Source organism: Pleurodeles waltl, chromosome 1_2 (genome assembly GCF_031143425.1).
Source record: "Pleurodeles waltl isolate 20211129_DDA chromosome 1_2, aPleWal1.hap1.20221129, whole genome shotgun sequence".
In the NCBI taxonomy this organism is placed as follows: Eukaryota; Metazoa; Chordata; class Amphibia; order Caudata; family Salamandridae; genus Pleurodeles; species Pleurodeles waltl.
The window spans coordinates 78,103,377-78,129,821 of NC_090437.1; the positions used below are offsets into that span (position 1 = coordinate 78,103,377).

The 26,445-nt window shown below is 43.7% G+C and overlaps 1 protein-coding gene across 2 annotated transcripts in view; it reads right to left on the reverse strand.

Moving 5' to 3' along the window:
- The window catches only part of XPA (XPA, DNA damage recognition and repair factor), a 101,386-nt gene that overhangs the window by 33,265 nt on the left and 41,676 nt on the right, over positions 1–26,445 (reverse strand). For both annotated transcript variants that reach the window (XM_069236550.1, XM_069236552.1), the window contains exon 5: positions 4,301–4,418. In XM_069236550.1, the coding sequence (XP_069092651.1) occupies positions 4,301–4,418 (118 nt within the window). The remainder of the gene's footprint in view (positions 1–4,300; positions 4,419–26,445) is intronic.

Sequence of the window (26,445 nt, forward strand, 5' to 3'; positions counted from 1 at the left end):
CCACACAGAGATCTATTACGCCTAGAAAGTAGTGCAATTCAGATAGCAACTTGTATGGTTAGGACAGCCATGGTTTACATATTCTTACATAAAGCACCCACTCTCCTACTCAATCTGTGACACAAGATAAGAACACCAGTCCCCTGAGCATAATAGAATCTTTTTTATGGTCTGGCTTGACAGCGCAGCTATCGATAGACAGTTACGTGAGGACTTTGGCTCTGCCCACACGCTGGGAGGCAGGAGGACATGTTTTGATAGGGCAGAGGTTTTGTGCTTCCGCAAAAAAGTACTTGCCCTCCCCATAGCTGTGATCATTTAGTTTATTTATCCATCTGCCCGAGCTTGAGCTTTCAGGGGCACATGTTTAACACTGTGATGCTAATAATGCATCTTAGATCATTTATGCTGTTTTTCTCTGGCAGCTGCACAGATGGCAGGAGATCAGTCATTAAATTACATGGATGTTTAGATATGCCTCGAAAGTGCAACTGTCACCTGACTGTTTAACCTGAACCAATATTATTCTACAATTCTTTTCTTCCACATAAATACATATTCTTACCTATGTTAATTATTTGTAAGGCTGAACATTATCGTACAACATCATTAAAAGCCAGACCTCCTGGCATTGCCAATGCTTGTTTTTGATAGTTGCTACTCGGATAGGATGCTAGAGGTGTTTCTACGCAGCCACAGGACATGGATGAGCTGAGGCACTAGTAAAAAGAATTTTGTGGCTCAACCAAACTTTCACAGCGACATTAGGTAGGTTATCAAAAATAAACCATGTCATGTTAAGAGAGGCTGCACCTGTATGATTAAGTTGTTTGCTCCCATCTGCAGTGAATCTGAGTTTTTGGGTCAGGAGGTGGGTACTGCTTGGCTGGTCAAACCAAACAAATATGATTATTCAAACCCATCTTCCTAGATGACACAAACATTGGTTTTATAGCTAAAATGGTGATAAGACAAAACAGAAACATCACTGAAGCACAAAAAACAATTTTAATGCTTGTCCATATGTGAGGTACTATGCTTACAAGTATCAGGGTGTAGCTACGAAATGCCCGGGATGCAGCCATCACATACCTATGTGCAATCACTACAAACCCAGACCCTCATCAAATGCTTAGAGAAAAGCACAATATGCTCCAAAATGGCCACAGATTCCTAGGTACAACCATCACATCATCAGGCACAATCATACAATCTTAACTCACAAATACCAAGCACCCAGACAGAGTATTCAATGTCCTGTCAAAGGCATAAACGAAATACGCAGCCATGACAGTTTGAATTGCCCAACTATGGTCTCAATTGGGAGGCACAGCATCAGTCACTACACTATTGCCTCAAATGTCTACTACAACGCACTGTAAGGTTAAGTACAACTATCAAAGTTCTGAGCATATCCTAAATCGGCTATGCTTTTCAAGGGCCTACGCCATGCATCGAAAGCCTTAAACATGATACAGCAGATAAAAAGCCCTGGCATGGCCTTGAGTACCTATTCAAAGCTGGAAACAGCCAGGTACAGTCTTCTTATGCCAGATCACGGCCTAAAATGTAAGACGCGGCCTCAGCGGCCCCACAAACGTTTTAAATGCCAGACATAAGCAGTATGCGGTCAGGAAGAACCATAATATAACCAGGCACATCCCTGAGTGGCCAAAGTACTGATGTCGGAGGGCCAGGGCCCAGCTGTCTCACTCCAGCTTTAACACAAAATCACCACCTATGTTCCATGTCATACTCTTCCCAAACCTTGCAAGGCCTGAGCTGGTGGATGTGCTTTTGGTGCTGTAGCAACACACACTTGAATCTGCTGCCATCCACTTTTCATCTTCAACTAAATCGCCTTTCTTTTCGTAGAGGCTGGAAACCTGGAAATCTCCTTGTACAATTAGTTAATTTGGTTCTCTTTCCCAGGTGATCCACAGTGCAAGGACAACCTCTGGAATAACAGTGCTGTTGAAGGTGGAGGGCAGGGACCTCATACAAGAGTCTGGAGCAATTCAAGTAGGAGGTCAGTTCTTTATTTCACGCTAGGCCCTCAGGTAATAGCAAGAGCAGTCTGGTCCTCTCAGTGCTCTATTCTACCTCGAACTGCCACTATCTCCTAGCTTACACTCCAGACCACACACCAACACTCTATTATTACATTATTCACTCTCAGCATTCCAGGCACCTGCTCATTTAGGGAAAGGGGAAACACAGGATACTACAGGGATACTTTCAGAGATGCTGGCGAGCCTGCATTCGCCCTGACTTGCTAAGTGGCATCCATAAATTTGTGGGAGCCTACTGCTGTTCATTTTCAGCTCCAAACTGACACAGGTTTTTTTCTATTCACACCACATCTTAGGGCAGTATCCAAACGGGTGTCACCAGCATGTTCAGAGAGTCTGTGGCATCAGGTAATTTTCATTACAAACCAACCAAATTACCTAAATACAGTTGTTTAGAGAAATGGGCATTTAAGTTTTTGTCACCTCTGGGAACATACTTAAGAGCTAGACCAATTCCAGGGCCAGTAAATCTTGGTGTTAAACTGCAACTGTGCGACCAGTCTGGACTTCATCTGGTAATGTCAGCCCCCCACCCCCATATCAACATCGTCCAATTTAGCCACTGTGCATACAAACTACCAACAGAACATGTTACCCGAAAATATAATTTTGTTTTAAACTATACCTTTCGGTATACTAATATTTCACTTTTGAAATTTTGGGATATCTGTCTCTCTCATTTCAGGCAATTAGTTATTTTTATTTACTGGGGTTTCTGGACCCTTTATCTGGCTTCTCAACCACCTAGGCTGGGTTGGATAGCCTTGCACTCAGTTCTGGTGGAAAACTATAACATACATATTGCAAGTATTCACTACTTAACATCATTCCCCATCATGTCCCAGGGAAAAATATGAGGACAAAGAACCTTTTATCATAAGCCAACAAACACTGGGCAAAATGTGATTTGCTTTGTAGTGCAATAATTGTGTTCTGGCTGTAACTCATCCCAAGAAAGTGAAAGGACCTGCTGGATACGTGCTTGCTTTCCAATTTTAACTGCCCTAACTTCCCACAGGTAAATATAGGATTATTCTTTTTTTTTTTTTAAATATATCGATACAACTCTGATGCACATATTATTTGCACATGTATAGGGATAGCACCTACATAGCCTAGAAGCAGAACAGGATAGTTTCCCAGAACCATTCTGGGCGTTATCATAAATATAGCACACAAGTAGGTAAATACTCACAAGTTGCATCCAGTCCCAAAATTCAATAAAGCTTTGTGTGTAGCAAGCTGTGTCCCTCAGGTCAGATATTTTGAATGAGAGGACACTATACTCCTGAGGATAAACACTGGTATTTCATAAACACAGCCACACCTATTTGATTATCACAGAGTTATTCACAGGGGACAGGCCAGAGATGGGTAAATTATATGTAATGCATACAACCTATCTGACAGTCAGCCGAACCCTGCCTGCATTAGAGAAGCTGAGAAACAGTCTGGTTGTGTAGCTGTTGAAAACATCTGTCAAGAATGTCTTGGGAAGGTATAGCCAGGTTCTCAAACGTTCTTGAATGTAATAATGGTTTTCACTTTCATTTATATCTATTCATATTTTTAACTATTTTAAATAATGTAATGTAACTTTATTTCTTGTGGGGTTTTAAGTCCCTAATTCCGTTTTCTTCAGTGAGAGGGTGTTCCAGTACCAGTGGTTGGCCATGTGTAGTGCTAGACTTACTACAAAAGTATAAGTTACTACCAAAGTATAAGTTAATACAAAAGTATAAATTACTACAAAAGTGCATTTTTTGAACACTGAAATGAAGAAAGTTTACGCAAAACTATAAAGTTACTCAAAAGTGTAAGTTACCTTGGTGAATCAGGCGGTCTAACTTAAAGTCCTGTCTTTTTTGAGAAGTGTGGTGTTTTGCGTGGAACAACTAAAAAAAACCTCCTACTTAACATGCTTCTAACTCGCCAGGGTTAACAGAACAAGTGAGGTGTGCAGAATAAATCATGCATCTGAGGGCATATCTGAAGGGGCTCATGTGGCCTAAAACTAGCATTAATGCCTACTAGTGCTTGTTTTGCAGTACAAATTGTTTCACTAGTCTAGATGTACTCCAAAAATAAAGTTATAAAAGTGTGGTTTGAAAGTGTTCATGGATCCATCCCCAACAGTTTACAAATAAGGAATACATTCCATGTTGAAAAAGCAATTCATGATGCATGCAGCTCTTTTCAAACTTAGCATAATTTTTTGGGTTCCTTACCTTTAACTTTTTTATCAAACCTCTTCTGTTTCATTTTGTCTTTGTTTTCTAGTCTTGTTTCTTTTGCTTCCTGCAGTGCTTCTTCAGTACCCCACACCTCAAGAGAACGTTTTATAATCTATATCATAAAATAAGACACAACATTTATTCTTCCTGCGTATGAACGCATTAGGAAAGTCACTGCTTGATGTAATATTACAAAATCTGGAAATATATGTTGGTGCAAATATGTTGCTTATCGTGAGGGTGCACATATAAGATGTAAAGTTTTAAGAGTAACCCGGGCTAATAAATGTTACATGGTTTAAATTATTATGTTTTGGAGATACAAGGGGCGTAGCCAGTCCGAGATGGTGGCGGACGTTTAAGATCGGAGATCTGCCAGGCCGAAGGGCATAGCACACCTCCCATAAACGCATTAGTCGCAAACTTGGGCTTCCACTGAGCAAACCTCATTCCCGCAGCAGTGGTGGGACTATAAGGCCGGAGAGAAGGCCTCACACAGTAATTTGTCTGGGTGATCCCGAGCCAAGGCAAAGTAAAGGTGACACAAATGGCACAAGGCCGGAGCTAAGCTTCGGTGCCAAGCATAGAAGATGTGAGGGAGAACAGCCTGCAGACAACGTGGTCAGAGGAGCAGACCGCCACTGTTTGGTGTCTAAAGAGGTGGGTCCCAGCACTGCCAACCTTGGAGAGGGCACAACCTGCACCCTACTGGGTGACGTTCGAAACAAATGCAAGGCGGTTGAGGGATTGAAACTCCACAGTGAAGAATGAGCATTAGGAGAGAACGTAGGCTATCACCTGGAGGAACCTATGGAGAACCCATAGGCAGCAAGTAAAGGAGAGCAGGATAACAGGCCTGCTGACCTACTGGAGGCTCCAGAAGGCAAGGCTCAAAGAGAAAGGGAGTCAGCGGCCCAGTGAGAGTGCTCCATCAACCAACTACACAGGGGAGCCAAAGACTTGAGACTGGACCCTCTTTGGTCTGCAGTGACCCACCAGTGTAGTGGTACCAATTTGAGAGTGATGGTCTGTGGGGAAGAAGAAGATCCTGCAGGGGACCCCAGTGATGATCCACCCGATGAGACCAGGAGTACTAGGTAATCGCGTAACCCTAGACGGAAACCCCTAGAATAGCTGATTCACTGATTGGGGTACCCTCCTAAGGTGGGTGAGGGAGGGGCATTCAGCCCACCCTGGGGATCTTGTGCCCATTATTGCATCCACGTTTCAAGGAATTCTTAGGAAAACAGCACTGCGTGGCGGCAGGAGCTTGTTAACAAGCCATAGATAGGGAGAGTTAGCTGGGCATGGAGTCTAATGGTTGAGAAAGGTAAGGAGGTGGGCCCCTGGCTTTCTCAATGATCCGGTGGACCAGAGGGCTCAGCACAGTTGGTAATCAAACAGGATAATCCCACCAGGAAGAAGCACTGAATCATCACTCATAGCAATCTGGGATGATCTTAAAAACACAGTCGACCGCAATGGAGTTGCTGCACTACTTCTCTTGGACCTCTCGGCTGCCTTTGATATGGTTGACCATGACACCCTAACTCAAATACTCCACGAAGCCGGCATACAAGGGATTGCTCTCGACTGGATTACTTCATATCTTCAAAAAAAATCCAATATCATCCACTCGCCCCCCTTCTCGTCCGAACCCTACCTCACAAAAGCAGGGGTCCCCCAAGGGTCAATCATCTCACCTTTGCTTTTCAACATCTACATGATAGCTTTACCAGAACTGATCAATGATTTCCATCTCACATGCTACAACTATGCAGATGACACACAAATACTACTTAAATTAGAATGCCCCAAAAACATTGAAACTCACAAATCTTCAGTTGCCTCAGAGCCGTTGATCAGTGGATGACCTGGAGCCATCTCAAACTAAATACCTCCAAAAACAGAAGTTTAGTTATGACCCTCTGTGCGTCTGGCCTGACGATCTCGGACCACCTCCTCAATTATCCAAGGAAGTTAAAAACCTAGGAATCACCATGGACTCCAAGTAAACTATGAATGCCCAAGTGGACAAATTAGCACGAACAAGCTTCATCACCTTGAAGACTTTACGACGCATCTTCCCCCACCTCGGATTTCCACACAAGGTGCAAGCTACTATCTTGCTTGTACTATCCAAACTGGATTATGCCAATGGCCTCTACCATGGATCATCTCGATCTGTTATGAAAAAACTACAACGTATCCAGAATTCTTCAGCCAGGCTACTATTACATGTAAAGCCGCAAGCCCACATCTCCCCTGCCTTGAGAGCACTACACTGGTTACCCGTTGCCAGAATATGCACTTTCAAGCTGCTTTGTATCACCCACAAAGCTATACATGGAACAGGACCATTTTCTATCAGAAAGAAAATTACCAAATACATCCAACAAAGAAACCTCCGCTCAAGATTGGCACCCCGCCTTAGAACACCACCATACAAGAAAAAGACTATAGCTGGTACATCCTTCTCCATCCAAGCAGCCAAACTATGGAATTCATTACCCCCAACTATAAGAGCTACAGATAACTTTCTTGTCTTCAGAAAACTACTCAAGAGTTGCCTCTTTCCTTCATAACCACCATATTCAAACAACTATGAACTGCATATGCCTATGTTGATAAACATTTTTTCAGATTATGTGTATATTTCTATTTATTTATAGTTTCTTTAGAAAATATGTATCGCTACTATGTCATAACAATAAAATACACACACACTCTTTAAACCTGTTTGACTAAGTATTTTTTACCCATGGTTCTAATTATGTATTGTATGTGCATATGTGTGTGTATTCGTGTGTGTGTGTGTGTGTGTGTATATATATATATATATATATATATACATATATATATATATATATGTATATGTTGTTTCTGTGCTTGGCATGTTTGTGGATCATTGCATACCTCCTGGGTTGGTTGTTATACTAGATATCTATGAATTCCTGCTCTCATCTTATCACACTTATCTACTCATCATCATATGTCATGTCTCTATCAAACTATCCTCCATTCTCACTCTGACTCATCCCAAATCCCTTCTACTTTCATCTCCTAAATAACTCTGCCTAAGCGCTTCCCTCCGCTTCCACATCTAACTCACCAAACTTCACTCTACTACTGTGACCTCCCACACAACCCTACTAAATTCTCCCGCATTTATCTCACCCTGCTACTATGATATCCCTAACCCTTCCACATACTCTTCCCTCCTCCCCCCCCTTTACTCATCCCAAGCCCTTGGGTTGAGTAAATGAAGGATATACTCCCAATTAACACTTCTGGATTTCTTTCCTCCTCCACCCCTCCATTACTCCAGTCAATCTAACTAACAAACTCTCATATCCGCGGCTCAAATTAACTCATAATAATACTAAAACTGTACTCATTATTTCCCGATACTAATCCATCACTAATTCTTGTTGGGTTCCAGAGTAGCGTGCTACTCATCAAAAAGCGCTTCAACGCCTCGTCAGGGGTAGTAAGCGCTATATAAATAAGATTACAATACAATACAATACTGCCCAAAGACAAACCTTTTAAGACTGAGATGTTGGCTTGATACCCTTTTATACCCTGTCTGTGATGCCCACCTGCCTCCGTGTTAGCAGCTGGGAGCACAGGAAGCGACTCTAGTACACAAGGGTCAGGGGAACCAGGTAGATGTGCATCCCCATGACCTGAACAGGCAGAAACATGAATCAGAGTCCATAGATCCTCTCTCTTTTTTTTTTCTTTCAGACACCTACAACAAAGTCAAATGGAACCTACCACTATCAAGGGAGATACCCTCAAACATGGCTAACACAAGACATACACTTGAAACAACAATTCAAGACCTCCTCCTGGCACCCACCACAAGAAAGAGATAAGGGAGTGGGAAACTGTCCAAACAGACTGGAAACGACCAAGAGGAGAGACCCACTGGCTCTCAGATGAAGATAAGAAGCTCACTAAAAGCTTAATGATGCAAATCTTCACAGAAATCAAACCAGAGGGTTATATATTGGGAATTACAGATTTTTCAGGACTTCTCTCCATGGGCACTCAAACAACATACCTTTCACCCGGTTAATGCCTTTCTCTGAGATAACTACATTAAGTACAGGTGGGGCCATTCTTTTTGATTGCTTTTTTAATGGCAGTACAAGCACTGGGTGGTCAAATCTCCCAATCAGGCTTGACAGGTCTGGATCTGCCCCCACTTGAAGCAGATCCTGATCTGCAGCAGAATTTACTGCATCTAAAAAGCCTAGAGTGGAGAAAAGCCTGGAGGAGCGGTGGTCAAAAAGCCCCCAAACAGGAAGAAGTACTTGAGGGAAGCAAAATGGCGCTGGAACAAGTACAGAGAGTCAGTGGCTCATCAGACATGACACCTTCTGGGGAACTTCAGCTGGACTCAACTCCAGAAGATATATATAGGCAGGTCTCCTGATGTGATATAGGGAAACAATGGTGGAAAAAGCTTGGTACATGAAAGAAGCTGGGGTTGGTGGCCCAATACATAATCTGTAAGATGAGCTGTGAGGGTGTGCTGGGACGGATGCCTGCGTGGCCGGTCAGTGACAGAGGGTTTCTCCTACGACCTAAGTAATTGGAATTCTTCCTTCTCCTGGCCTGCATGAATGACTGGGAGTACACTAATATTATCCTTTACCCATACTGGGGACCACCTATTGTTAGAGTTCTTAGTTGAATGGTGGCCTCATCAGATCTTGGTTGTTTGGGAGGCTGATGGTATCCTGGAATTGTTGCCTGTTCAGGGATTTGGGGAGAGTGAGGTTTTGATCATTCGCCAAACTATAACCCATTACATACTAGGCACAGAGAGGGAATGGTAACAGCAACAACGATCACTCTATACCCCCCAGTGTCTACTGCCTCACTCAACATAACTACCTATAACGTCAGGGACCTTAACAACCCACTCAAAAGACTGTCTATCCTACATGAACTCTTTGCACTGTATACAGATATTGAGATCCTCTAAGAAACACATCTCCTCCGACAAGATGAAGCTTGACTAAAATCTCCTGATTTTACGGGATAGTCATTTTCGATGGGAGGGAAAAAGAAGGCAGGTGTGGGGATTCAGATACATCGGAAATGACCCTTTCAAGTACAACTGGTCTTCAAAGATAAGGTGGCAGGTGAGAAGCCTTAAAGGGATCCTCGAGAGGTGAATTGATAAAACATCCTCTGTTTATAGCCCTAATCATGGCCAAGAACATTTCCTGACTGAAACCATATACGTTAGTGGTCTGGTCATTGGTACCAATTGTTATGGGGGAGGAAGATGTCAATTTAGTTTTGTATGGTGTAGCACAGAGATACTACAAGTTTGGCCCAGGGGCCACATGGAGCCCTCCTGCCCTTTACATGTTACCACCTAGTCAACAGCAGCACTGGGCTGCTCTTTGCTCAATTAAGCGCTAGTATCAAGATGTTAAATGAATGGGCAAGAATTTATTAACAGGCAAATTGAAGTTAAAGAAAGGAATTAACTAGGGTGTTCAGCACTGCATAACTTGAGGAAAACCTTCATCTCAAAGACATCTTGTAAAGAAAACATATAAACATATAAGTCTTTTCACAATTCAAAAAGTGTATTTCATTAACATGCAGAAACGCTTCCCCATAGTACATCAGATTATATCAGTGTATTGACAAGTTTTTTTTAAAGTGATAGTTTTCAAACATGAATTCAAAACCATTTGTGCTTCCACCCACCCTGACAATGCCAATAGTGAACTAGGAGGCAAGTCGGTTGTTATGTGCACCATACAGTGGCCTAGTTTCTATTATACATGGACAACATTATAGTTTATTAAATCAAACACAGAAGTAGGTTTTTTATCAGTGCACATCCTGAAGTCATGTATTTCAAGGTTTGCTTAAATGTGATAATGAAGACAAAGGAGGGGAAGTGAAATAAAACAATTGTCCATAATAACACAATTTGTTCAAGTGGTGAATCCAGGATTAAACCCAGGTTTAATGGTTTCCCACTGTGCAATTCAGCCACCAAATACACATGGTTCGCTTCCCCTACACCTACCTTACATCCCTACCCTTCCTGAACTTCCACCATGCTGGCATCAATGTAGCCCTCGGTCACACCACAGATCAAATGTTTGTGAGAACCCACAGTGCAGCAGATATAAATCAATCATGAAGAGGAGGGTCTGATTTTGTCATCCGCAGGGAAAACAGTATTGAAGGAGTTGGACTTGACTGATGCCTGGAGAACTAGGGTTAGGATTTCTCTCTTTGTTCTGGAGCTTGCAAAACACATGCAAGGCTCGATTACAGTTACTCCTGGATCTTGCGGATGATACTCAACTTCCTATCACAATCTCAATCCATGGCCAAGTCTCCTGCACCCTGATCGCCCCTCAAAATAGGAAACCGGGCAATAGGGGAATGTGGAGTCTTCAAGACTACTTACTCAGACACCCAATAACAGTTGCGAATATTAAAAAGAGTATTGCTGACTATGTCTCACACACACACACACACATATACACATATATATATATATATATATATATATATATATATACATATACATATATATATATATATATATATATGAGGAACATGTCAGCATTCCCTCTATCGCATACACTTAAAGCTGTCCTTATGCGGAAATGTAATTACAGAGGAAGCTCGCTTGAAGCAGGTGAGAGAGGAAACCCTTGCACACATTACCAAAGGCCTGAGATAACTTGAACAATCCCACAAACATACCCACTCACAAAAAAACTGGAGGAAGATATTTATTATTAGGGTCTGGATCAACACTGGGGAAACAGACAGCGCAGCATACTTAGAAGGTAAATTAAACAAATATTATGAACGGGGTGGCAAGTAGGCCAAGCTTCTTGTGCATCTCTTACAAGCGCGTGAAGCTAAGGGTACCATCCCAGAGGCCACATGGTTAGATGGAGGAATACAAACACGAGACACAGAAAAAGTGAAATGTTTCCATGAATTTGACACACGTCTTTAACCTCTTAAATGCGGGCGTCGGCCACTGGCCGACGCCCACACACCCTCCCTGGTGCGGGTCACGACCAGTGGCCGACACCAGGAAGGGCATTAATAAATCCTCGGGTGCGTCGCACCCGAGGATTTATTTTTTATTTTTTTCCCCCCCCGGGAGACACGGAAGCTACCGTGTCTCCCCCCGCCCCCCACCCGCCCCTTTGTGACGTCAGCGCGCCGCGAGGCGCGCTGACGTTGCAAAGGTGTTTTCCCCATGAAAGCAGGAAGCAGCCTTGCGGCCGCTTCCTGCTTTCATGGGGAAAACGGCCTTTTTCACGTTCGGGAAGGCCTCGTAAGAAAGGGGAGAGTCTCCCCTTTCTTACGAGGCCTTCCTGAAAGTGTTTCCTGGCCCCCGATCGCAGCACAGCTGCGATCGGGGGCCAGGAAACACTTTCAGGAAGGCCTCGTAAGAAAGGGGAGACACTCCCCTTTCTTACGAGGCCTTCCTGAAAGTGTTTCCTGGCCCCCGGTCGCAGCTGTGCTGCGATCGGGGGCCAGGAAACACTTTCAGGTTTCCTGGCTCCCCCGATCGCAGCACAGCTGCGATCGGGGGGGTCAGGAAACATTTTGAAAAGGCCTCGTAAGAAAGGGGAGAGTCTCCCCTTTCTTATGAGGCCTTCTGAAACGGATTTCACTTTTGGGGGGCAGCCCCCCCCGGAAAACGGGCCGCCCCCCCCCCCGGCATAATTTTCCTAAAAAAATAAAAAGGTAGGTGCCCCCTGGGGAGGGGGGGGGAGGGCGCAATCGCGCCCCCCCCCCCCCAGGGGATTTTTTTTTTTTTTTATAAAAATAAAAAAAAAAAATGAAATGACAGGGGGTCGCCCGTGGGCAGGGTGACCCCCTGTGGGGGCAATTTTTTTTTTAGATGTTGTAGGGTTTCCCTGGGGGCCATTTTGGCCCCCAAGGAAACCATACAACAACTAAAAAAAAATATATGTATATATCTATATATATATATCTATGTAGATAGATATATCTAGGTACATGGATATATCTATAGATATATCTATGTAGATATATATTTATATATATATATATAGGTAGATCTGTATCAAAGAGATTTATAAAGCGCGCTACTCACCTGTGAGGGTCTCAAGGCGCTGGGGGGGGGGGGGGGAGTGAAAGGGGCTAGGAGGTTCACTGTTCAAAAAGCCAGGTTTTGAGGCCCTTCCTGAAAAGAAGTAGGTTTTGGGTCTTGCGAATGTGAGTTGTGAGTGCGTTCCATGTTTTGGGTGCAATGTAGGAGAAGGATCTGCCCCCGGTGGTGGTGTGTTTGATGCGGGGGTCAGAGGCGAGAGAGAGGTCAGTTGAACGGACGTTTCGTGTGGGGGTGTGGAAGGTGACTCTCGTTGAGGTAGGCAGGGCCTGTGTTGTGGAGTGATTTGTGTGTGAGGATGAGGATCTTGAAGGTGATCCTTTTGTCAATGGGGAGCCAGTGGAGGGATTTGAGGTGTGGAGAGATGTGTTCGTGTCGGTGGAGGTCGAGGATGAGTCGTGCTGCTGAGTTCTGGATGCGTGTAGTTTGCACTTGAGTTTTAGAGTGGTGCCGGCGTAGAGGGCGTTTCTGTAATCAAGCCTGCTGCTGATGAGTGCGTGAGTGACAGTTTTTCTGGTCTCTGTAGGGATCCATTTTAATGTTTTTCAGTATACGGAGTTTGTTGAAGCATGAGGAGGTAAGAGCGTTGATTTGTTGGGTCATAGAGAGGGAGGAGTCTAGGATGATGCTGAGGTTGCGTGCGTAGTTGGCGGGGGTGGGTGCAGGGCCTAGCGTGGTGGGCCACCATGGGGGGTCCCAGGTTTTTTTGGTGAGGGCCAAAGAGGTTTATTTCGGTTTTGCTTGAGTTGAGTTTCAGGTGGTTGGCTGTCATATATACATCACTTTTGTCAATATGTGTGTGGTTTCCCTGGGGGGAAAAGGGTCCGACTTGTCTAGTGGCAGTTTTAGTGCCATAAAGAAGCGCAGAAGGTTTATATGCCTACTGCAAAGAGCACATCTGTATTTTATGTAAATAGCTGAGTACATTAGTAAAGTCTATGGAGAGATGAAGGGCACTTTTGCTGGGTGGTAATGAGGGAATCCGAGGAGGAGGGAGTGGGAGCACCAATAATGTTGGACTGGGCGCAGGAGGTGCTAAAGACTGTGACGAATGGTATGTGACAAGGTGTTTTTTGAGTGTCTTGAAAGTACGTGCTGATTGAGGGAAGAAGCGCAGGTAAGGTGGCCTCTACTGTTGCACGTATCTCACACACACCATCGATTTTGTGACTGTCTACGTAGGCTAGTGTTTTAGAGCAACAGTTTAGCCAATAGCAGAGATGGCATCTTGATGGATGACTGCTGCCTGCACTCGGGTTATAGAGGACCGCTCTGACATAGGATCAGAGACTGAGACATCAGATACTGAGACAGCATCTGAGGGATAGGACAATGGCGCAGACTCTGGGAGTGATTTTTCAGTCAGAGGAGTCCCATTCGAAAACTCCTCTTCCAGTACATTATGAGGGAGGTGATGAGGACAGTCCTGCTGTCCCTTCGCAAGCTGTTCGTGCAACTGGGTAATAGTGGGTTAGGCCAACCCAGAGAGCAGGTGAATGCGGCGGCAAGCAGAGAGAGAGTGCTCTCTTGGGAGCTCACCAATTTAGTTCAGCCCCAAATTCCACCACCCAAATCATATTGTGGAGACATCAAAATTGTCTATGGCAAAACAAACTGGTTTTGTAAGGCAGGCACCTGTGTTTTTGGTCCTGGATTCGGCGGCCATATAGAGAAACACACTAAACCCAAACATTTCTAGAAACTAGACATTCGGGGGAGTCCACAGAGGTGTGACTTGTGTGGATTCCCCAAAGTTTTCTTACCCAGAATACCCTGCAAAGCTGAAATGTTGAGAAAAAACTCTATTTTTCTCGCATTTCTGTCACACAAACTACAGGAATATGCTGGGATCCACAACATTCCTACCACCCAGTGACTCCTCACCTGTCCTGATAAAAACACTACCCCACTTGAGTGCCTACACCTAGTGCCTGTGTCAGGAATGGATCACCCCAGGGTCAACAGCTGCCTCACGTAAGGACCAACATTGACCGTTGTGTGATCTATTCCTGTCGCAGGCACCAGGCCTAACCACACAAGTGAGGTATCATATTTATCGGGAGACTTGGGGGAACGCTGGGTGGAAGGAAATTTGTGGCTCCCCTCAGATTCCAGAACTTTCTGTCACCGAAATGTGTGGAAAACGTGGTATTTTAGCCACATTTTGAGGTTTGCAAAGGATTCTGGGTAACAGAACCTGGTCCGAGCCCCACAAGTCACCTCATCTTGGATTCCCCTGGGTTTCTAGTTTACAAAAATGTGCTGGTTTGCTAGGTTTCCCCAGGTGCCGGCTGAGCTAGAGGCCAAAATCCACAGGTAGGCACTGTTTTCTATGAAAAAATGTGATGTGTCCACGTTCTGTTTTGGGGCATTTCCTGTCGCGGGCACTAGGCCTACCCACACAAGTGAGGTATCATTTTTATCGGGAGACTTAGGGGAACGCCGGGTGGAAGGAAATTTGTGGCTCCTCTCAGATTCCAGAACTTTCTGTCACCGAAATGTGAGGAAAACTTGTTTTTTTGGCCACTTTTTGAGGTTTGCAAAGGATTCTGGGTAACAGAACCTGGTCCGAGCCCCGCAAGTCACCCCTCCTTGGATTCCCCTAGGTCTCTAGTTTTCAGAAATGCACAGGTTTGGTAGGTTTCCCTAGGTGCCGGCTGAGCTAGAGGCCAAAATCTACAGGTAGGCACTTCTCAAAAAACACCTCTGTTTTCTTCCAAAAATTTTGATGTGTCCACGTTGCGCTTTGGGGCGTTTCCTGTCGCGGGCGCTAGGCCTACCCACACAAGTGAGGTATCATTTTTATCGGGAGACTTGGGGGAACGCCGGGTGGAAGGAAATTTGTGGCTCTTCTCAGATTCCAGAACTTTCTGTCACCGAAATCTGAGGAAAACTTGTTTTTTTAGCCACTTTTTGAGGTTTGCAAAGGATTCTGGGTAACAGAACCTGGTCCGAGCCCCGCGAGTCACCCCTCCTTGGATTGCCCTAGGTCTCTAGTTTTCAGAAATGCACAGGTTTGGTAGGTTTCCCTAGGTGCCGGCTGAGCTAGAGGCCAAAATCTACAGGTAGGCACTTCTCAAAAAACACCTCTGTTTTCTTCCAAAAATTTTGATGTGTCCACGTTGCGCTTTGGGGCGTTTCCTGTCGCGGGCGCTAGGCCTACCCACACAAGTGAGGTATCATTTTTATCGGGAGACTTGGGGGAACGCCGGGTGGAAGGAAATTTGTGGCTCCTCTCAGATTCCAGAACTTTCTGTCACCGAAATCTGAGGAAAGCTTGTTTTTTTAGCCACTTTTTGAGGTTTGCAAAGGATTCTGGGTAACAGGACCTGGTCTGAGCCCCGCGAGTCACCCCTCCTTGGATTGCCCTAGGTCTCTAGTTTTCAGAAATGCACAGGTTTGGTAGGTTTCCCTAGGTGCCGGCTGAGCTAGAGGCCAAAATCTACAGGTAGGCACTTCTCAAAAAACACCTCTGTTTTCTTCCAAAAATGTTGATGTGTCCACGTTGCGCTTTGGGGCGTTTCCTGTCGCGGGCGCTAGGCCTACCCACACAAGTGAGGTATCATTTTTATCGGGAGACTTGGGGGAACGCCGGGTGGAAGGAAATTTGTGGCTCCTCTCAGATTTCAGAACTTTCTGTCACCGAAATGTGAGGAAAACTTGTTTTTTTAGCCACTTTTTGAGGTTTGCAAAGGATTCTGGGTAACAGAACCTGGTCCGAGCCCCGCAAGTCACCCCTCCTTGGATTCCCCTAGGTCTCTAGTTTTCAGAAATGCACAGGTTTGGTAGGTTTCCCTATGTGCCGGCTGAGCTAGAGGCCAAAATCTACAGGTAGGCACTTTGGAAAAAACAGCTGTGTTTTCTATAAAAAAAATAGGATGTGTCCATGTTGTGTTTTGGGGCATTTCCTGTCGCGGGCACTAGGCCTACCCACACAAGTGAGGTATCATTTTTATCGGGAGACTTGGGGGAACACAGAATAGCAAAACAAGTGTTATTGCCCCTTATCTTTCTCTACATTTTTTCCTTCCAAATATAAGAGAGTGTGTAAAAAAGACGTCTATTTGAGAAATGCCCTGCAATTCACATGCTAGTATGGGCACCTCGGAATTCAGCGATGTGCAAATAACCACTGCTCCTCAAAACCTTATCTTGATCCCATTTTGGAAATGCAAAGGTTTTCTTGATACCTCTTTTTCACTCTTCATATTTCAGCAAATGAATTGCTGTATACCCAGTATAGAATGAAAACCAACTGCAGGGTGCAGCTTATTTATTGGCTCTGGGTACCTAGGGTTCTTGATGAACCTACAAGCCCTTTATATCCCCGCAACCAGAAGAGTCCAGCAGACAAAACGGTATATTGCTTTCAGAAATCTGACATCGCAGGAAAAAGTTACAGAGTAAAACATAAAGAAAAATGGCTGTTGTTTTCAGCTCAATTTCAATATTTTTTTATTTCAGCTGTTATTTTCTGTAGGAAAACCTTGTAGGATCTACACAAATGACCCCTTGCTGAATTCAGAATTTTGTCTAGTTTTCAGAAATGTTTAGCATTCCGGGATCCAGCATTGGTTTCACACCCATTCCTGTCACTAACTGGAAGGAGGCTGAAAGCACCAAATATAGTAGAAATGGGGTATGTCCCAGTAAAATGCCAAATTTGTGTTGAAAAATTCGGTTTTCTGATTCAAGTCTGCCCGTTCCTGAAAGGTGGGAAGATAGTGATTTCAGCACCAGAAACCCTTGGTTGATGGCATTTTAGGGAAAAAACCACAAGCCTTCTTCGGCAGCCCTTTTTTCCCATTTTTTTGGAAAAAACAAAATTTTCACTGTATTTTGGCTATTTTCTTGGTCTCCTCCAGGGGAAACCACCAACTCTGGGTACCATTAGAATCCCTAGGATGTTGGAAAAAAAGGACGCAAATTTGGCGTGGTTAGCTTATGTGGACAAAAAGTTATGAAGCCCTAAGCGCGAACTACCCCAAATAGCGAAAAAAGGGCTCAGCACTGGGGGGGGGGGAAAGGCCCAGCAGCTAAGGGGTTAAACAAGAGAGTCTACAAACCCCCTCACACTGAAGGCGGTTATTTAGAAGAGGAGGCATTCCCTAAGGTGAGATGTGAAAACCATGAAAAACTGAAAAAGCCAAATGCAAAGGAGGAAATCGTCATGGCTATAGCTAATCTACATCCATCCAAGGCCCCAGGTCCCAGAGTTTAATGTTTGTGAGGAAATGGCTTTTTGCAGATTCGTCCTCACTGTTTAACAATTAGGTACTGGTGTTATGACTCTGCAATGCTCTGGGCCCTGCTGACCAGATCTCAGTGCATGTTCACTGACCCTTAAAAATGTACGTTTAATTGGCCTATGCCCAATTTTCATAGATTAATTTACTTGCAAGCCCCTAGTATATGGTACCAGGGGTACCCAGTGCCTATAAGTCATAGTGTTCCTTGAAGACTGCAGCACTTATTGTGCCAACACAAGTGTGAAAAAGTACATCTCCCAGCCTGCAACTGCAGACTGCTAGAGCAGTTTTAAAATGCTAACTCGCTTCTGCCATTCAGTAATGGTAAAGCCCAAACACTCCTTTTTAATACATGTCATCCTAAGGAGTCCCAAAGCAGGGTGCTGTATATAAAAAGTGGGACATGGGTTTTTACATGTACGGACAGTAAAAATCCCACATTGTCATTTTTACTGTGGAGAAACTAGTCGCCTCATTGGAAAGCACAGAATCACACTCAAATCCCACAGCAGTGCTAACCTCTGAAACTGACTACTAATGCCGGTATTTCAAGGTATCAAAATAATTGTGCATTAACCCTAACTTGATGCTCAAGTTAATTTTTTATTTTTTGAAGAATGTATTTTTTATTAAACTCAGAGCATCCATAACATTGTACCATAAACAACCTTGCACATATAGGCCAGTCCCCTTCCCCTCCCTCACGACAAATCATCACAGATGTAGTCCCCATAAAAAACAAAGGATTTACAGAACGTTTGCATCAGACATAGAGACACTGCGATCCCTTTGGAACTTTAAATGTTTTCCCTTATAACATAACTTGCACAATGGTTAGCTCCGAGTCTCCATAGGTACGTCATGCCCGGGTTCTTCCACTTCCTTTATTCGTGCGAGTATCTCCTGCCATGTTTGTATTTCTTCCTCAAGGTGATCGTCCTGTTTGACCTGTCTTAACCGTATTTCTTCTGCCACTGCCCATTCCTTGACATTCTTAAGCTATCCCTTTGCTCAAGTTAAATTTAATGTACCTTTTTAGTAAATGACAATGTTAGAAAGTTGGTACTATGTTGCCCAAGTTTTCCAGTGACAGTTTATAACTGCTGGTCACATGGCAGCCTTCTTCCTCCTGGGCGGAGGTGTGAACGTCTCTCAGTATGGAACACAAAGGGCCTGCTTTTGGAAGAGGTGTTACCTCTCCCTGGCAGGAAAGCCAAGCAGGGTGTGAGGGCAAATGACGAGCTTCAAAGGGGTAGTCGCCTTTGTAGGGCAAATGGTGGACACACACAAGAGGGGCTGCTCTTTTGTTCTGGCAGACCGCTCGGCACTGGGGGACAGAGTTGCCAAATCAGTTTTCTTGTGAGTGTGTAGCCCTTAGGTACCCACACCTCATGGGTAGGCTATGTTGCTCCACACACCAAGAGCGAGGTCGAGCCATCTTGGGAGTGGACACCATAGTGCACTCAGGGATAGGTAGATGCCACACTTCTCAGGAAGTTGACATCAGGCAGGAGAAGACCTCATAGCCACTGGCTAGTAGTCCCTATATACCACGAGAGCAATTTCTGGGCATAAAAGTGGCACCCCTGGCAGCAAGACCTCAGATCACATCTGTACTGGTGAAAGGATTGAAGACACACTGCCCTGCTGTTCTCTGGACCTGGCAAAGAGAGGCTGCACCAAAGACTGGACTGCACCTACTGCTCCAACTGTGTAGGCGGGGTCTGCTTGAGGAAAAGTCATTACCAAGCCCCAGACAGAAGATATTGCCTCTTAGGTCAGTTTGCTGACTACTTATGACAGCTGCTGGGCCACAAATGCCTAAGAAAACTGCCTCTGCGAGTTGGTAGCCACATCTGGCCGACTGCTGCCGACCGTCGAAGTGCAGCCTTGGAGACAAGACAAAGTCCTGACCTTCAAAAATTGCATCCAAGTATGCTGGACCTGGAAGAGTCGTCGACTGGAGTTTGGTAGCCCAAGAAGGAAGTTAACCCAAATTAAAGAGAAACGCTGGTTTCACTGTAACCGGAGACCAGTGACTACTTCATTTTACCTGTATAACAACGGGACTTCGAAGGACATTGTTCCCTGTGGCAAACGTCGTCCCCAGTGTGACTGTGGAGTAGACTGAGGAAGACCTCCATCACCGGATCAGAATTCCCAGCATCCTGTATCCCTTGATTCATGACCACTTCACTGCAAGTCTATTGTGGTGAGCCCACAGAATCTCGAACTGTACTGGAGACTGCCTTGACTGAGGTAAATGTCAAACAGACCCTTTGGCCCCTGTAACTCGTTCCCTATCTCAGTTGATTGCACAAAGTGGGCCGGAGTAGGAGTTTACAACTTTGAGAAGTTTGAAAAACATTTGCAAAGTGAACTGCCAACAGTGGTAGTTGCCAAAGTTCGTTTGTGTTTCAAGTTAAAAGCAGTGATTTATTTTTGGGTTAATAGTTTACATCTCCAGAACCGTCCGATGGATTTTGCCTAGTTTGGTGACAAAGAAATCCTTAAAATGCAACTTATTCTTTTAAATGGATGTCTGATTTTTTTTTTATTTTTTTTGCTTTTCTTTCTTTTTTAACTGTTTTTGTACTTCCAAATCCTTTGCACTTGTTTCTTCGACAGAGCCTGGCTGCTCGAAGCCACAGCTACCCCAGGTTGAACTAAGGTTTTAAAAACAAGCCTGACTGGACCACAGATGGATTTGTGCGTTTATTACACTGTGCAGTTGCACAACCACAGCATATAAGACACCGCTTTCCTCACACAAACGCTTTTTTATAAATGTTTCACTCATGCATTACTCCCCTGGTTCAGAGTTTTTCAAAAGATGGTGCAGGAGGAAAGGGTACGTCCCACCATGTCCGAGTCTATTTCCCTTATGCTCAAGCTCAGCAAAGAGCAGAGTGATTGCAGCTCTTAAAGGTCAATTTCCTTCCTCACCTTGACATGAAGATTTTTACCAAAGTGGCAACCTTAAAGCTACAGATAGTTCAGACAGAGCTCACAGACCCCGATCAGTCGGGAATTATCTACAAACACCAGTTAGGGGATAACACAATAAAAGCTCTACAGCTCTTAGATATGGCTGCCACAGGAGCCAAGCAGTCGACCCAGGTGACAAAAAAAGCTTCCAACCAAGTTGACTAGGCTTTATCTTGGACACGCTACAGGTAATGGGCCTGGAAGGCAGTTTCCGGAACCAGCTTCTCGTGGGTTACCACAACCCCAGAGCTAGGATAAATATTAATGGCCTCTATTCCTGAGGGCTATATTATAGTTATAATACATAGACGCATGATAAAGGGTGCCTTTTTTCACTTCTTTTCTTTGCGCTGACTCTGCAAACCTCTTGCACACCATTCAAGATGACCCTTACATACAAAACATCAAATTCCGGACCCAAAATATCAAACTGACTATGTTTGCGGATTACATTTTACTGCCAGTAACAAATCAGTTTGAATCATTCACTCAAGAAGATCAAGACGTATCAGGTCTCGACTTAAAATTAACATCACTAATTCAGGGATTCTCAATGTCTCAACCCCCGAAGCTATAGTAGAAACACTGCAGAGGCTGAGCCAGCTGTGTTGGGCAGTTTCTATGTCACTTATTTGGGCATGACCCTGGCTCCAATCCTAGCCAGGACTAAATACCTAAAGAAATAATCCTCCAACGACTGAGGAGAGCGGCGAAGGCTGAATTAAAAAACTAGAAATATAAGACACTGTCTCTCTTGGGTCAAATAGCAGCTTACAGGATCCTACACATTTTTCAAATCCTTACCCTCCAGATCCTACAAGATTACATACACAGCATCCAGACAATGTGTTATTTTTATATTTGTCAAGGGAGAGCAGTGAGATTGGCCAGTCAACAATGATTGCTAAAACCACTTTGGGTTTTGGGTAAGGATGGGAGTCCATAGCCCAACAAGGTCAGTGTATGATTGATCACACTCAAGTGGCAGGGCCACTACGGGAGATTCCATGACGTTCTCAAAGCACAACAAACCAATACACTTATCCTGTCACTAGGGCACCCTAGAGATCTGTGACAAAACAGCAGTTATGAAGGGACTGAAATCATTCTCACCTCCTATTACACCACTTTTGGGAGGGATAAACAGATTTTACTGTAGGGCTAAATAGAATCAATGACCAACAATGGTTGAAAGGTGGATGCAAAACAAGAGATTTGTCAATCATGACACCCTAAAATCCTTTAAACTGGTGAAGGACAACTACAACCTCCCAGAACAGAACACTATCACTACATACAATTATGACATTGGTGACTTAACCCCACAATCGAGCAGTGAGCTACCAGGGCCCTTACTCCCTTTGAAAAATACCTCAAACTGTATGGGTGAGAAACATGCTACCTCCAAAATCTATAACATGCTAAAACATCACGAAATAGCGATAAAATTTGCATCCCAATTTGCATAGGAAAACAAAAGTTATAAATCACAAAACAACGAGAGGACTTCCTGGTGCAGACAAACATGTTTGCATCCCATGGCAGGAGTAGAGAGACAGTGCTAAAAATTCTGTACCAATGGCACTACACTGCAGCATGACTTGTAAATGTTGGAAACAGTGGGGACTTAACACATTGTATGTTCCCGCTCCAAATTAAAAACATAGCGGACCTCCTTCTTGAAACCTATTAAACAGATTACAGGTTTGGAATTATCCAAGTGTCTCAAAGTGAGCCTGTTGAGCTGCCGGCCACAGACATCTACCAACTGCAATGCAGGAAGGTCAGGCACATTGCTCTCCTACTACTAGCTGCCAAATAAGTGATTCTGGCACTGTGGACTGGTGCGAGCTAGGTATGGGAAAACTATAGAAAATGGGCAGGGGTGAAAAAAGCAGGAGTCCGCTTCTGGAGTTTTTTTTCTATTTTATTTTTAGCAAAGATTACAACAAAACTTTTTGCCCCAAGAGGCTCAGATTGGTAATTATTTTGAACAACTGGAAGCTGGATGATTACTACAAAACAGCTTGCAAAACAAACAAGCATTTGTAATGCAATGGGTCTTGCGTTTGCTCAAGTTAGAGCTATCAGCGTTGTAAATTCCTAACTGGACCTTCCCTGCCACATAAATTGAAAATGAAAAATTAAACAGTTGACATAAGCAAGCGGATTCAAAGTGCCACGGCTGCCATGAGCACAAAGGAGAGACACAAAAGGAAAAAGATGTTCGCTCCCAGTCAAACATATTGGCAAACGTGCAATCATCCATGTAATGGGGTCAATGGCCAAGGTAGTAACAAAACCACCCCAAGAAGGGACAAACATAAAGCATTTACCAATAACAAAGGATTTTTGAAAGGCAAGCCCATGAACGAGTGAAAGTGATGGGTGTGTGGTGGGCATGGTTAAAAGCCCACACATAGATTACAACACGTCAGAGTGCTTGGAAAACCACCTACGTCTGGGTCTTACTCTGTGCAACTAATATATGCCAGGACTCTGTGGAAGGAGAACAGAAATGTTTGTTGGAAAAAATACAAATAAATCATTGTTCCAAGCGAGCAAGGTCTAGGCAGACGATGCAACACATACTGTATGCAACAAAAGCAAAGAAATTTGAGCAGCTGGAGGAAATTTGACACATAGATTTCTCTCACCTGAACCCTGACACATTAGTCAAGAAGCAAGAGTTGATAGAGACTAAGAAAGAAATGGGTGAAAGAGGTTTCTTGTCAATCTGTGAGCTTCCCCATGTCTTAAAGTGGTTTCTCTGATGTCGAACCGTTAGAATCATTTTAGAGGGACTAATCACTGAAATTATTAAGCTTTATACTATGCTAACATTGGTGTAGCCATGGGTTGGTGTCTTTGGACATGGATGTATATTGATTTTCTGAAGGAGTGGGTGGAACCCCTCTGGGGGAAGAATGTGATGGGATTTTGGGCTACAGGGATCCCACATTATTTGTGGGTTTGTTGCTTTGCAGCTCTGCCTTTCTGCTTAATTCTTCTTTCTTTTGCAGGTCTATTTTTGCCTCTGTGCTGATAATCACACCACACACATTTTCTTCTGGTGGATTTACTGAATGGTCACCATGTTGAGCTCTGCTAATTTCAATCCTCTTTATTTTTCTTCTTGTTCACAAAAAAAAAAAAAGAAAATGTTCAACTTTCAACGAAACGTAAACCAAAAGTGGATGTTGGCGCAAGACGATGTAATGAAGACAATATAGTTGCACTAGAAAAAGTAAAATAAAAACAGTCAGTTGTAAATCCACCTATAAAGGCTGAATACCACTTGATGGAATCAACATTGCTTAACAAATGCAGCAGTTTATCGCCCTTCGAACAGCTTAACTGTCACTCTCACACAAAATTATTAACTGGATAAAGGAGGTTAGACATAGGACTGACGATTTGAGATGGTCCAGCATCTGTTTCAAAACAGCTGCATACTTTACTACCCAAACTACTATCCTGGAGAGAGAGCTATTGAATAAAGAATTAAGCGCTTTGACCTGTTGTAAGTATTGTGGGCTTTTAGCCACGCCCATCACTTTCACTTGTTCGTGGGCTTGCCTTTCAAAAATCCCTTTATGTCATTTGTAAATGCTGCACATTTGTCCTGCCTTGAGGCTGTTTTTGTCACACTTTGCAGACTGACCCTGTTACATGGATTATTGCACGACTGACAACATAGTTCAGAGTAGGCAAACTATTTCCTTTGTCTCTCCCCTTTGTGCTGCATGGAAGCACTGGCCTCACAGCACGAACAGGCACAACAGCGTGAACTTGATCTGTTGCATTGGAGTGCTGGTCACATTGTTCACAATTACCTAATCAGAGTAATTTCTTGTGGCGCTCCCCTTAAAAACACTTGAAATACTCCAAGTGACTACTGCTCTCCCGGCACAGCAGGAGAGCCGATACTACAATATTCTCTACACTCGGGAAAACTCGAACCAGAATGCTTTGCAGGGCATTACTTTTACAAAACATTTTTGCTCTTAACTCCTAGGACAATGGAACCTCCACCAAAACGTTCATGTCATCGTGCTCTGTCTACGTTATCTTTGGGTCCCCAAACTATGTTTGTGTGGACCCCAAAATAATCACCACTCCCACCATTCAGTGTCTGTTTAAGCTCTCTCATGGCTGGAACTTTTGTTTTACAGCTGGGAATAGCTTGTGTTTTAAGGGCTTTGTTTGTAATATCATTGTTATAAGCCAGCGAACTCCTGAATATATGTAGTGCACTATGCTCCCTGGGGGCTAAATATTTGGTTATACTCCATTATTTGTTGCCGTTTTCTTTGTGTGGTTATACCTTCTAGGTGCTACCTATATAGTCACATGACCATGTTTCTTACAAATGCTATTTTCATTGTGGTGTTCTCTTGGAGCTGTCATATCAACATACTCAAATATTCATGGCACAGAAACTTGTCCCATAATGCTTTGCAGGGTATTACTTTTACAAACCATTTTTGCTCATAACACAGCCTATCCTAGGAAAATGGGACTACCTATAAAGCATTCACCACAATGTGTTCCCTCTGTCTGCACCATCTCTGGGTCCCACACTATGTTAGTGGGGACTCCAAACTAATAACCCCTACCAGCATTCATTATGTTTTTTTAGCTTTCTTATGGCTGTCACTTTTGTTTTACCGCTGGGAGAAGTTATTTTTTATGGACTTTTTGTTTGTAAAATCATTGCAATAGTCCTGGTAGCCTTGAAAATGTGTAATGCACTATGCCCTCTAGGGGCTAAATATACGGTTACACTCCAGTACATTCTCCCATTCTTTTTTATGTGGTTAAGTTCTCTAAGGGATGATTGTTACATGACCATATTTCTTCCAAATGCTAGTTTTATTGTGGGGTCCTCTGGGGCTGTTCTGAGCATTGCAGTCAACATACTATAATATTCAAAGCACAGAAACTCGTCCCATAATGCTTTGCGGGGCATTACTTTTACAAAACATTTTTGCTCATAACTCAGCCTGTGGTGGTCGTAGGACAATGGGACCACATTCAAAACGCTCTGTCTACATCATTTCTAGGTCCCCGCACTAGGTTAGTGGGGTCCCCAAAAATAATAATCCCTCCCTCCATTCAGTCTTTTATGCTTTCTCATGGCTACAACTTGTGCTTCACAGCTGGAAGAAGTTTTGTTTTAAAGGCCTTGTTTATAATGTCATTGCAGTAGGCTCTAAAAACGCCCTTTAGGGGCTAAGTATATGGTTACACTGCATTACTTTCTCCTTTTTTCCATGGGGTTATCCCCTTTAAGGACTAACAATATGATTACATGACCAAGCTTCTACCAAATTATATTTTTTTTGTTATGGTGCCCTCTAGGGGTTGTTTTGAGCATTACAGTCTAATGCTAAAGGTTTATTTCTGATAAAGGTTTATATGATAATTGTATATGTTTTAATAATCTCTCCTTGTTACAATTATGACTATAATTCAGGCCAACGTAACATCCTTATTACACTATGAGAGTTTGAACACTCTTTATATGTTTGGGTGACCATTCTAGTTTATTTCTCTTCTGTGGCTGTCTTGTGTCTTTTTTTGGGGAATTGTGTTAGCCAGCCAGCCAGCAACTCTGACAGTGTGGTGATAAAAGTGGAACTCTATTAGAATTAGCATGGCAGATTTAAATTAGGATGCTAAATGGCAACTGTAGGAAGTTGGCTCTGTATGCACTATTTCAAAGTAAGGAATAGTATGCACAGAGT